The sequence below is a fragment of the Colias philodice genome, chromosome 13 (assembly GCF_061535455.1).
Source record: "Colias philodice isolate Cphi_HAF_F1 chromosome 13, ilColPhil1 Martin Lab GWU primary, whole genome shotgun sequence".
Classification (NCBI taxonomy): Eukaryota; Metazoa; Arthropoda; class Insecta; order Lepidoptera; family Pieridae; genus Colias; species Colias philodice.
In genome coordinates this window covers 2,649,188-2,662,883 of record NC_143098.1, presented here as the reverse complement: position 1 = coordinate 2,662,883, position 13,696 = coordinate 2,649,188, and the positions used below count along the sequence as shown (strand labels likewise).

Below are 13,696 nucleotides of genomic sequence, written 5' to 3'. Positions count from 1 at the left end.
TTGTTATTTAAACTAGTTAAAAAACAGTTTAAAAAAGTTCTGTCTTGGACGTCCGTGTGTCTGTATGTGCGGATCCTTTTTCTTGTTAACACGATAGCGACCGAAATACTTTACTAATCGAGTCTTTTTTTTTTCTCTTACGCTTGAGTATGCTCAGGAATAGAACCCTTTCATTTTTCAGGGTCTGATTCGATGTGGTTTAATTGTTATTAAATAAACAAAAATAATAATTAATAAATATTTATTAAAAAAAATTATGAGGCGTGCACTTTTGGATTTTCCAAATTATTTTCAGTTTTATAGCATCCAAATTCTTTGTTTTTAATTATATTTTTTAAAGAATAGCTCCCGGGATCTCCAGGATGGTCGAGAGCTCAAGGCGGCCGCTTCGCCCCAAAATGGTGCCCCTGTGATCGATTTTTTTTCAAATTCGATCTATAACATTATTATAAGAAAGATATTAATTTCGCACACTTGTACCAATTGTTAACTTTGTCCATCTCCTTCACTCAAGAGATCACATCAAGAATTTTCTCAGTTAACTAATACATCAGTGAATCAATGCGAATTCATCGCGGATCCACGACCGTTGAGATCCGGCTGATTTCCATAGAACAGCGGACTCAAGGATACACAACAAGGATGTTATGCATCCCATTGCGCCCGCGCACCACGCTGCGTGCATATGAGTGCTTTTAAATTTATATTATACTAGCTTCTTGCCCCGGCTTTCCCCGGGGTATATGTTGTTTGTTTCTAATGAAATAAAAAGTACACGTCAATAGATTTATTTAATTACTAGCTAATGCAACTCTGCCCGCTTTCAAAAGCAATTTTATTCATCTTTGCATCATTCAACGATGCTTCGCATAAAGGCTAACTGTAATACCTAATTACCTTATTTATATACTAGGACTCCGCCCCGGCTTCGCCCGTGGTACATATTTCGCAATAAAAGGTAGCCTATGTCCTTTCTCGGGTATCAAAATATCTCCATACCAAATTTCATGCAAATTGGTTCAGTAGTTTAGGCGTGATTGAGTAACAGACAGACAGACAGAGTTACTGTCGCATTTATAATATTAGTATGGATTAGTATAGATTGTATCTGATAACTGATAATTTCCATATCATCTATGTATTACTATTTCACTATCGAACACAGAACTTTTCATTTCGAACCATTAGTTATTATATTATTTTTACGGTAGGTCATGGTCGTGAATTACTATTAAATCGATTCAAACAACGTAAGGTGCATTATATTGATAGATTTTTGTTTGTTTGTTTGTAACTGCAAAACTATTAGACCTTTCTTATTTTTATTCCGTTGAAGGCTATAATATTCAAAGACGAAGGAGTAAAACTTATGAGTATTTTGTCCCGGATAAAGTCTAGCAGAGTCTAGCATATAAATATAGTAGGTACCTAACTATATAAAAATAATTATTTAGGCATATTTATTTACGGTAGGTCAGGGTCGTAGGTCATATTCCAATAGGTTTTTAGTGTAGCTGTGTGTAGGGAGATGAAAATAAAGATAGCAGTCAATGGAAATTATAACCTAACCGGTTCTGCGCTATTAGTAGGAAAAATAAATTTAATTATTATAATTTATAACATTAAAGTTGAATGTTTTGGCGCCAATTTTTATTTTATTTTATTTTTTATTAATCATGTTAGTTTTACACATTTTATTGACTATATAGTTTAATTTTTAACATGATCCATTTAAGTATTTTTTTTTTATTTAATTAATAATTAATTTATTAATTAATATGCGAATCCGTGGGAAAGTTGAATGTAAGAACATTGCAATTACAATCACAACCTGCCGCCTCAAGTCCTCACCTTTATATTGTTGTCTGTATTGATCTTGTTTATTCTTCTTGATACAAATAAATATAATTTATCGATCAAAATAGTTTTTATTGAACTTATTTTGAATAACTTATGTTTATATTTTTTTATACTTGTTTTTTTTAATGTCATCACAGCTAATTAAATGTTTTAAAATAACAACTATTTAATGGAAGCTGCAATTTGATACGATGTTTAGGCCGCTGCATACGTGACGGGAAAATACCTCGGACGGGACGTCGTCCTCGCACGTGATTGCCTCGTTCACAACGGGAACGTGGTGCAAACGCATACGCACCGTGACGGGATTCGGATCTAACGTGCTAGTGTTGTGAATAACGAAAGATGGATTTATAATAGTTTAATTTATAATATATATAAGATTATTTATAATATTTAAATTTATAATAGCTGCTATAATTTTGTAATGGTTTTTGTAATTATTTATTGTATGTAATTTACAATATATTTGCATGCTCAATTACGAGCCAGAATGTTTAAGAGTCTATGTAATATGTACCTGCCTAACATCTTTGTAATCTACATTCTGTAAATAAAATTATTTTGGCATTTTAAACATAAAATACGTAATTCAGAACACGATGAAGTGTCACAGGAATCATCATAGGTGAAAAGGACTATAGTTAGGAATACCACAATATATTCATTAAAATAACACTAACCGTTTTCACTGAATGATAATTCCACAGCAACTTTACACCATAAATAATTTTTATATTTTGTATCTAAATATTGTGGGTTCGCTAAATTATACAAAGCTGGATATGAGCGTACACATTCGATCAGTTTTTCATCGTCCATTTTCGATAGGAGTTGGAAGGCGTCACTATTATCTCTCCGGCACGAACGGAGCGACTGTGCATACGTAGCGAAATCACGGGCGGGACGGGGCACGCACGGGGTGGGACGGGATGGGGACGTGCTAAACATCGTCGGTGACGATATTTTTCCCGTCCACGTTCCCGGCCCGTCGATGTTCCCGTGACATATACGTGTTTGGATACATTTTGTATGCAACGATGTTTCCAAAACTTCCCGTCACGTCCCGTCCAAAAAAAATCCCGTCACGTATGCAGCGGCCTTAAATTTCCCTTAAAGCATTAACGTTTCAGTTATTCTAACGAAACCATTTCCAGAGATTTAAAAGGGTCTATTTATAAAACACGTAATCTTAAATTACAACAAAAACATACCTAGGTATATCCTACTAATATTATAAATGCGAAAGCTTTTGAGGATGGATGTGTATGTGTATGTTTGTTACTCTTTCACGCAAATACGACTGAACCGATTACAATGAAATTTAGCACACATATAGATGGTAACTTGGATTAACACATAGGATAGGTTTTATCTCGGAAATCCAACGGGAACGGGACAATTCGGGTATTTCTTTTCTTTTCTTACAAGCCGCGGGCGGAAAGCTAGTAGTCTATACATTGACATTTTACATATTTTATTACACATGCTCTTTTTCTAAGTCGGTTAAATCAACCTGTTAACCACACCCACACCAAACAGGTTAGGGGCTAGCCCTAATGACGTAATGTGACGCAACCAGTATCCAGTAACATTACCTTTAATAGATAATCACTTGCCTTATATACACTTTATTAATTACGCTCATTATATATACTTAATATTATAAAGCTGAAGAGTTTGTTTGTTTGAACGCGCTAATCTCAGGATGTTCAGTCGATTTGAAAAAATATTTCGGTGTTAGATAGCCCATTTATCGAGGAAGGCTATAGGTATGGGCTACCTATATATTATCATCACGCTAAGACCAACGGGAGCGGAGCAATGCGGGTAAAACCGCGGGGCACAGTAGTTACCTATATAAACGCGTATATAAATAATTATCATAGGTAGGAAAAATTGTAATAATTATAGATGTTTCATCACTTTTTAAAGGGTCAAAACCTCTTGATATCTCACTTCCGTTTTTTATTTAATATTCGCGAATGTTTTTGTTTATATCCATAGAGCATTAGGAAATATACGCATTTACATCTGCTTCGTTATATTGTGAATGGAAAATTTGATACAATAATTTAAAAAAGCTAAAGATTATGTAAAATTTCACTTCAAAGTTTAAAAAAATATGTATTCTCTTGGTAAACAATAAATTTTTATATTACATTATCTGCAATCTTTTACTATTGCAACTGCAAGTTTTTTGTATTATCTGTGACAATATACTCAATGTCTATTTTCACTACGTACTTATAGGCTTTACTCACTTATTCAATTTAACTGCTACATGACAAATATCTTTACATAATAATATCTACATTTGTATGTCTATTTTTGAAACAAACACTATTTTTTTTGTTAAAAAGAAAACGCTGCAAAACAATTACCCTACATCTTAAAGAATTACATAATTTTTATCGTTTTGTTTTCTTTTAATTATTTTCATAATAAGGATGACGCAACAAAGATATGTGTTGCATCTTAAGATTTAAACTCTTAACCGTTAACCCAAATACATATTACATATTTAAAATGTATAATATAAAAAATAATAATTTTCATATCCGTTTCAATGGTAAAACTTGCGAAATTCTCTGTCTCAGTATTTTCGTAAATAGGTCATAAAAATAAAAGCAAGTTCGTTTTTAATCACAAAATTGATTTCTAAAATTTTAATAGCAACTTCCGTTTTTTTTCGTAACCTACAATATTAATAAATACATCAACATACTAAAATTTATATTAAAACTAGCGGTCCGCCCCGGCTTCGCCCGTGGTACATATGAAAAATAGATGTTGGCCGATTCTCAGACTTACCCGATATGCACAGAAAATTTCATGAGAATCGGTCCACCCGTTTCGGAGTAGTATGCAGACTAACATTGTGACACGAGAATTTTATATATAAGATTAAAAAATAAGAATTACTTGTACGGCTTTATGAAACTCAAATCATTTTTCACTCTGTTGGTTCTATTCAATTTATATATAAAAGGAGCTCTTTATATAAAAAGTAGTATTAATATTCTTATTTATATGGAAGAATTTCTTTCACAATAATCAAGTCGATTTCCTATCAATCGTTTTTTTCCTCTATTACATTCCTTAACTATATTACTTTCCGTCCGCGCCTATGATTTCCCCATTTATACTTATTTTTAAATCCCTATACAATACCTTCGTGGTTTCTATTCTAGAGAAATAATATCTACTCTATATCCTGCCCCAAAAAAATTGTTTAATAATAAAGCTAACTGTGACTCGCATTGCTCCGCTCCTATTGGTTTTAGCGTGATGATACATATTATGGACTGTCTGAAACTGAAAAAAAAAATTAAAATCGGACGAGTATTTCCTGAGATTAGCGCGTTCAAGCAAACAAACTCTTTAGCTTTATAATACTAGTATACATTTATCCTTATCTAGTATAGGTTTCATAACAAATATACATACTTCATAAATCAACAAATTCCCATGAATTCTGCTTGTCTGCTCGTTCGTTAGTTCGATTGCAAGACTTATAAATCAAAGGTCAACAGGGATCATAGCGCGTGCCCTTACATACCATTACAATTCACTTGTAGCCATTTCAACTTTAGAACTAAAGTTATATAAATTGTATGAGAAATCAATAAAGCGTATTAGAGCAGGCTCCAAGGAGATGTTCGTTTGCATAAATAGCGGACCTAAATCTGACTTCTGATATATATTGTATAGATCCCAGACATCCTATAGACAGATGTTGCCAACCAGTTTTGTGGTCCCCCTCCCCGCACCCCGGTAATTAAATATGGCATACAAAGAAAAAAATAAACATTTCCAAAACATGCCGCGTGGGGTATCAAATGAAAGAGCTTATTGAGTAGATCACGAATATATAGCATACTATAACATTTCTTACACTTTCTCTAAGATTTTTTAGAAAATTTACGAAAATGGTCCATTTTTGAGTTAACTTTAAACCACTATAGATTGAAAACTCATGAATATATTTTTTAAATTATTATTTTAAATAATTAACAATAGTCCATTGTTTACGATTCAATAGTTCGTACAGTGAAATAGTTGCATGGGGGAGTGGGGGGAGCATCCAAAGATGGCGAGTATATTTTCAAGTTTATGCCAAATCTAATCACACAGAGGCTGATTCAAGAATTTTCTGCCATATTTTTCATTCAGTCAAACACAAAGACAGTGCAGAGATAATTATTCTAAGCCCTGACACCGATATTTTTGTATTAGGCCTTTATTTCTGGCATAAACTTGAAAATATACTCGCCATCTTTGAATGCTCCCCCCACTCCCCCATGCAACTATTTCACTGTACGAACTATTGAATCGTAAACAATGGACTATTGTTAATTATTTAGAATAATAATTTAAAAAATATATTCATGAGTTTTCAATCTTTAGTGGTTTAAAGTTAACTCAAAAATGGAGCATTTTCGTAAATTTTCTAAAAAATCTTAGAGAAAGTGTAAGAAATGTTATAGTATGCTATATATTCGTGATCTACTCAATAAGCTCTTTCATTTGATACCCCACGCGGCATGTTTTGGAAATGTTTATTTTTTTCTTTGTATGCCATATTTAATTACCGGGGTGCGGGGAGGGGGACCACAAAACTGGTTGGCAACATCTGTCTATAGGATGTCTGGGATCTATACAATATATATCAGAAGTCAGATTTAGGTCCGCTATTTATGCAAACGAACATCTCCTTGGAGCCCGCTCTATATGTCCTTCTATGAGCTTCGTAATTAACGACACGTGCTTTCAATGATAATAAATATAGGTATCATGGAAGCTTATCGTGATAACATCGCTTATATTGGATATCTATAGTAATTATATAACGCTGGAATGTTTGTTTGAACGCGCCAATCACAGGAACTAGAAAGAAAGAAGTACTGGACCGATATCAAAAATTATTTCATCCTTGAATTGCGAGATTCTTAAGTGCTGTAGGCTATATACATATGTACTATGGGCGATGCCGGGTCAGATTGCTAGTTCACGTATAAAACATTTCTCAGTCACAGAGACTTTCTAAATTTAAATCCTTAACCTATGTCCTTGTAAACACTCATAGAAACGCGTAAACAATTAACAATTACCGACTATCACGTGGTATTTCAATGAGAGCATATCCCATAAAAATCCCATAGCAATACACGACTTATTACCATGACCATAATATACACATTTCCCAAGACCATAATACGTCTTCCCAAGACCATAATACGTCTTCCCAAGACCATAATACGTCCATACGCCATCACGTTTCGCGAGACGAGCGCATTGACTGATTACATATTGACTGACCGGTTGGCTTGGTTGGTAGTGGCCCTGCCTTCCAAGCCAGAGGTTGTGGGTTCGATTCCCACCCGGGGCAAATATTTGTGTGATGAACATAGATGTTTGCTCTGTGTCTGGGTGTTAATTATCTATATAAGTATTAATTTAAAATTATATATGTATGTTTATCAGCCATCTGGTTTCCATAACACAAGCGAAAGCTTAGTATGAGATCAGATTGTGCCGTGTGTGAAAACTGTCCTGAAATATTTATTTTATTTATTTATTTAACTGCGCAATTAGCAGTCCACTTATTGCATACGATTATACTACAGATACTCACTGCTCGTGTGGTACAGCTTCCACGTGCCGTCCTTCGAAATGGTAGCAATGTGCGAAGTATCCGGAGTAAAGGCGACATCATACACTCCCGAACTGTGGCCCGTCAGCTCGAACGCTTTGACCACATGCTTGAACTCGCCGCTCTTCGAGAAAACGACCTCCATGACTTTAACATCGGGAGAGAATCCCGTGGCAACTACAAAACGACCGCATGGAGATATCTTCGCCATGTGCGTGTTCATGAGATATGTGTCCAAGCGCTCGAGGATCTGCCCCTTAAGGTCGTATAGGACCATGTCCGTTTTACTGGAGCAGGACATCATGAATTTGCCGTTGCTCGATATCCCGAAGCCAACGACTTCTTCATTGTGGACCTGAAAAGATATTTGAGATCTCTATTAAACGGTATAGATGTGAAATATGATTTAAAGTATAATTTTATCTGTAGCATTGTTATGTTACCCATCAACTATAGTAATGCCTTTTACTTATTTAAAATAATGGCAACAATCGTTATCCTTTAATATGTTATTTATTCATAAATTATTAGTAACGTAGAACATAATTATAGATATGCATTTACGTTTGTTTTGTTATATATTTCAAGATATTCAAGATGACCTTGAAATATAGCAAAAAAGACTTAATATTTTCCCCCAAATTATCTATCTTACATAACTATGAGCAATCGAAACATGATAAACGAAAGTACACATTAAAGGATATGTAGAAACATAAGATAAATTAATACATCCTGTTTACAAAATCTGTTCCAATAAAAAGAGAAAAATAAAATAAAATGTTCCACTTTAAACGGTGCAAATAAAATAAAACTTGCCCTTCATTAACATCATCTTATATTTGTAAGTCACGCGAGTGTATAATAGCTGATAATTATCTTTACTATTATGTTTACGTTTATGAATGTCATGCAACCTTGAATTTTGCGTGTGATTTGCGTCCAATTTGTAACGATATTCATACGTAGCTTTTGTCGGCATGACTCAATGTTTGCTTCATTTTGTATATTTTTAATAACAAGCCGATCGAGGCTATCAAACTTTTGAAAACAAGAACTTCTTTAAAATCGATTTTAAATTTCCATTTGCATAATTCAAGTCAAGATGTATCAATTGGCATTTATTTCGTATAGCTAGGTCAGAGACCCGACATGCATAAGATCCCAGCCCGAGTGTTGGCCTGGTAAATACTTTTATTATTAATAAAGTACCCAAAAATAGATTTAAAGAAAAATAAATGTTTAACGATACACTCATTCAGATGCATGTGTGCGTGAGATGTGTAATAATTGAAAATTACTGATAAATATTTTTAATCCTTAGTCGCTGAGACCGGTTCGCCCTGAATTTTATTGCCTTCGCAACGGCTGAAACCTCACCACAACACAATATTATCAACGATATTATCATGTTTATCTACAGCTTAATCTGTACAAATATTACGCAAATCTGTGTATGTTACAGCCAAATAACCAGATTTGTTATTCGGAATGGGGTCAGTTAGTATTGGACCAATATCAACCTAAAGTTACACTAAGGATGAAATTTAAACTACGAATTTATACGAAAAATTTAAGGCAACTATTACACCAGTACTCTCTACAGAAAGACTTACTACACATACATCGCAAGATAAGTTCGCGCGAATAAAAATAAATACGCATATCGAGTGATCACAAACACACAAAACGTAAACATGACGTAGCGTTTGAGATTAGCCTCCCAGATGAGGGTAACGCACTCTGACACAAACAACTCGTGCGCAGACCGAATGTGCCGACTGCATCGAGACGAAGGCAGGTACATACGAGATAACGAATGTTGATCCTTTTGCACTTTTTGAACGATAAATTGTGGATTGAGATGATAATACTCGCTATTGAATATCTCTATAATGAGGTCATGCGACTAGACAGTTCAAAGGAATATACATGCACTGGTGATGAGTCGGCGATCGACGTAATGAGGATCAATTCAATAACAATAAAAAAAAATACTATTGAATTTCAGTTATGTATTCTCAATGAAAGCGACATTTAATATGGAAGGAAGCCCGACACAATCATATTCTATTCTACTATATTTATGGCTTTTCGTAAATAATTTTCACCTTTATTGTATTTTTAGATTGAACTTTAGCATATGAATAACGTCAGTACGTATCACCTGAAATACCGTACATGAAAACGATGTAAAAACCCAGTTATTTATTCAGGCGTACGTTACACGTAGGTGCCATGATGGATCACATCGAGCTTTTAAACATAGAACCTACATTTTCCACATAATTTCCTTCACTCCTCCATAGAGCTTTGCATTTTATAGACGTCACGCTCCAAACACTACAGGTACTTTTGTTTTTAGTGCCTAGTGTCTGTGAATGTTGCAAAACTGTTTATATTTATGACAATATCATGAAGAGACAATTAAATCTTGTGTACCTGAACGTTAAGTGCATAGCCATAAAATAATAGACAGAGGCATGCTAAAGTAATAGGCTTCAACGTCAATGCAATTTCATTTAATGACATTATACATAGCGTAGTAAAATCATATTTATACAATTTTGTTCTCTAAAATTCATACGGTATAACATAATAAATGGTTTATCATGATTTATTTAAATTAAGCATCTTGAATCAGCATCTAGTAGCATTTAAAAAGAACTATCTCAAATAAGTCATTCCTCTGTTACCTTAAATACACAATATACTATGAACATTATCTAATAATCCGTCGTCATTTTAATATCATTATTACTTCTGGCCTACTGACACAAAATGCACACTCTAAAACAATAACTTGACATACATTAGCATTAGCATTCATTAGCAACTTTGATAAGGGTATTATAAATATCAACACACGGCTTATCTTTATACTAGATCCACAGTACAAAAAACTATGAATTCATTAAAGTTACCTAGCAACAAACGCCTATTTAAATCCTGAATAATCAACAAAAATGAATTCAAATAAAAACAATGTTTTATGCAGACGTCGAGGAAACCGTCGAACCTTCCTGTGGCTAAAAATAATACGAGGCTGCGTGTGCGCACAATGCACGGTAGATACATGCCATTGTTCTGCAGAAGGTCACCGATAAGGGCCACAATGGCTTGACGTCTTGACGACTGAATTTATTTCCAAAAATTAACTGTACGTACTGTACTTGGAGAATTCTGATTGGTTCATTTTTACTGATGGTGTTGGATTTGAATTTACAATCTGTCATCGTTAACATCATGAATTTTGAATTACAACAAAAGAGGAGTTTTGGGTATTGTTAAAATTAGGGTTGAGCTTATTCTTCAAATTGCTGTTGGTCGGAAATATTAGAATATAAAATTTATAAAAACACATAGTAGAGTTGAGTTACTTAATAAAGTAATTAGCTATAACGTAATAGTAAAAGTTAAGTTAGAAGTTATTATTTTGCTCCTCCTTTCCTTGAAATTGTTAGGAAATAATTTTATGCTACATTTTACGCAAAAAATAGAGTAAAAAATACATTTTTAAAGTTAGTTAACAAGCAAAGAATGTCGGAAGAGATTTCGTCACATAAAAGGACGGAACGGTTTCTTTGTCTCTGCGATAACGGCACATCCTAAACCTTGCTGATAACAATATGTATAAGTATTTATGTAGATATCCGCAACTGGTGTAACGGCCTCATGGGGATCAGTGGTTCGCGGAAGGAGAAAATACAACGAAAAGATAACAGTATGTAATTATTGATTTACGTAAGAACAATAAAACATAATTTGATGTAAGTAATTCGAGGCGAAAACTTTATTGGGTGCTCTGGATGTTTTAAACTCTGCAGGGTTGAAACGAGTGAACAAATATTTTGGACCTGGATGATAAATTATTTCTATAAAATTTGTAGTGAAAAAATAAAGTAAATAAATATATTATTATGTTTGGATCAAAATTTTAGGTATTTATTATTTAATCTTGGAACCCTTGAAAAATTGATGAAATAAATTTGATCCAATTTACCATTTAATTCATGATACCGATAAATTTAAAGTTTATCAGTAGAAGAGAACGCTAGAAAACGCTCAATCGATACGCATCCTCTATAAATAAATACAAACGCATTGATAACAATATCTTATCACTACCTACTTCGCTTTGACAGTCGACCGACCACGACCCGTCGATGACGTCCAACGAATGCCAACAACACACACAACAAATTGTATACAAAAATCTCAATAAACATGGATTTAAATCACGATTTAAGGACGCGTTTACGAATCTGACAAAAATACGCAGTTTTTCGGTGCATTTTGCGGCGAAATAGTACAAAACCAAATTCCGTTGCCTCTTCACCCAAAATTGACAATATCGTGCTGAATAAACGAACATTTTTCTTGTATTTAATAAAACAAATTGATTTATTTAAAAATATTTTAAGTAAGTAGACATGTCTAACTCAAAAAGGTACTAGATAAAACTATCAAAATGTTACAAATAGGCTGAGAAAAAAATTAAAATCAAATCTTATTTTTTCACATATTTAGCTGTAACGCGTGATACTTATTGCATTGAAATAAGGGTTATTTTATTTGTCACTACCTTGAATTATTGCAACACAATTTGTAATGAAATATTTTAGTAATTTAGTCTGCGCTCAGCCGCCGTTGTGAGTAGACACTGTGACGCTTGTAAGCAGCTCCTCGTTTACGAAAAGATCACTGTACGAATACAAAATATTTCACCTAATAAACTTGATCCTTCACGCATTTATTTTATTTATAGATTTTATACGTATGGGATTATAAATTTCATATTTAGTTTCTGACTTGATGGAGTGACCTGAACGTGTACTTCGAAGACTGCTACTGGAACTAATAAACGATTAGAGCTAGGTATGCCGAGTTTGGGCTCGTTTTGTTAGTTATGTTGAGAGTTGAGACCTTACCTCCGGACTTGATGGAGTGACCTGAAGGTGTACTTCGAAGACGGCTACTGGAACTAATAGACGAGTAGAGCTAGGTATGCCGAGTTTGGGCTCGTTTTGTTAGTTATGTTGAGACCTTACCTCCGGACTTGATGGAGTGACCTGAAGGTGTACTTCGAAGACGGCTACTGGAACTAATAAACGATTAGAGCTAGGTATGCCGAGTTTGGGCTCGTTTTGTTAGTTATGTTGAGACCTTACCTCCGGACTTGATGGAGTGACCTGAAGGTGTACTTCGAAGACGGCTACTGGAACTAATAGACGAGTAGAGCTAGGTATGCCGAGTTTGGGCTCGTTTTGTTAGTTATGTTGAGACCTTACCTCCGGACTTGATGGAGTGACCTGAAGGTGTACTTCGAAGACGGCTACTGGAACTAATAGACGAGTAGAGCTAGGTATGCCGAGTTTGGGCTCGTTTTGTTAGTTACGTTGAGACCTTACCTCCGGACTTGATGGAGTGACCTGAAGGTGTACTTCGAAGACGGCTACTGGAACTAATAGACGAGTAGAGCTAGGTATGCCGAGTTTGGGCTCGTTTTGTTAGTTACGTTGAGACCTTACCTCCGGACTTGATGGAGTGACCTGAATGTGTACTTCGAAGACGGCTACTGGAACTAATAGACGAGTAGAGCTAAGTATGCCGAGTTTGGGCTCGTTTTGTTAGTTACGTTGAGACCTTACCTCCGGACTTGATGGAGTGACCTGAAGGTGTACTTCGAAGACGGCTACTGGAACTAATAGACGAGTAGAGCTAGGTATGTCGAGTTTGGGCTCGTTTTGTTAGTTACGTTGAGACCTTACCTCCGGACTTGATGGAGTGACCTGAAGGTGTACTTCGAAGACGGCTACTGAAACTAATAGACGAGTAGAGCTAGGTATGCCGAGTTTAGGCTCATTTTGTTAGTTATGTTGAGACCTTACCTCCGGACTTGATGGAGTGACCTGAAGGTGTACTTCGAAGACGGCTACTGGAACTAATAGACGAGTAGAGCTAGGTATGCCGAGTTTGGGCTCGTTTTGTTAGTTATGTTGAGACCTTACCTCCGGACTTGATGGAGTGACCTGAAGGTGTACTTCGAAGACGGCTACTGGAACTAATAGACGAGTAGAGCTAGGTATGCCGAGTTTGGGCTCGTTTTGTTAGTTACGTTGAGACCTTACCTCCGGACTTGATGGAGTGACCTGAATGTGTACTTCGAAGACGGCTACT

General features: G+C 34.9%; 1 protein-coding gene across 1 annotated transcript in view; it reads right to left on the bottom strand.

Annotated features, from left to right (window-relative positions):
- LOC149483232 (transducin beta-like protein 2) overlaps positions 1-13,696 on the bottom strand; it is a 96,582-nt gene that overhangs the window by 4,668 nt on the left and 78,218 nt on the right. The window contains exon 4 of the mRNA XM_089702200.1: positions 7,499-7,871. Coding sequence (XP_089558326.1) covers positions 7,499-7,871 — 373 coding nt within the window. The remainder of the gene's footprint in view (positions 1-7,498; positions 7,872-13,696) is intronic.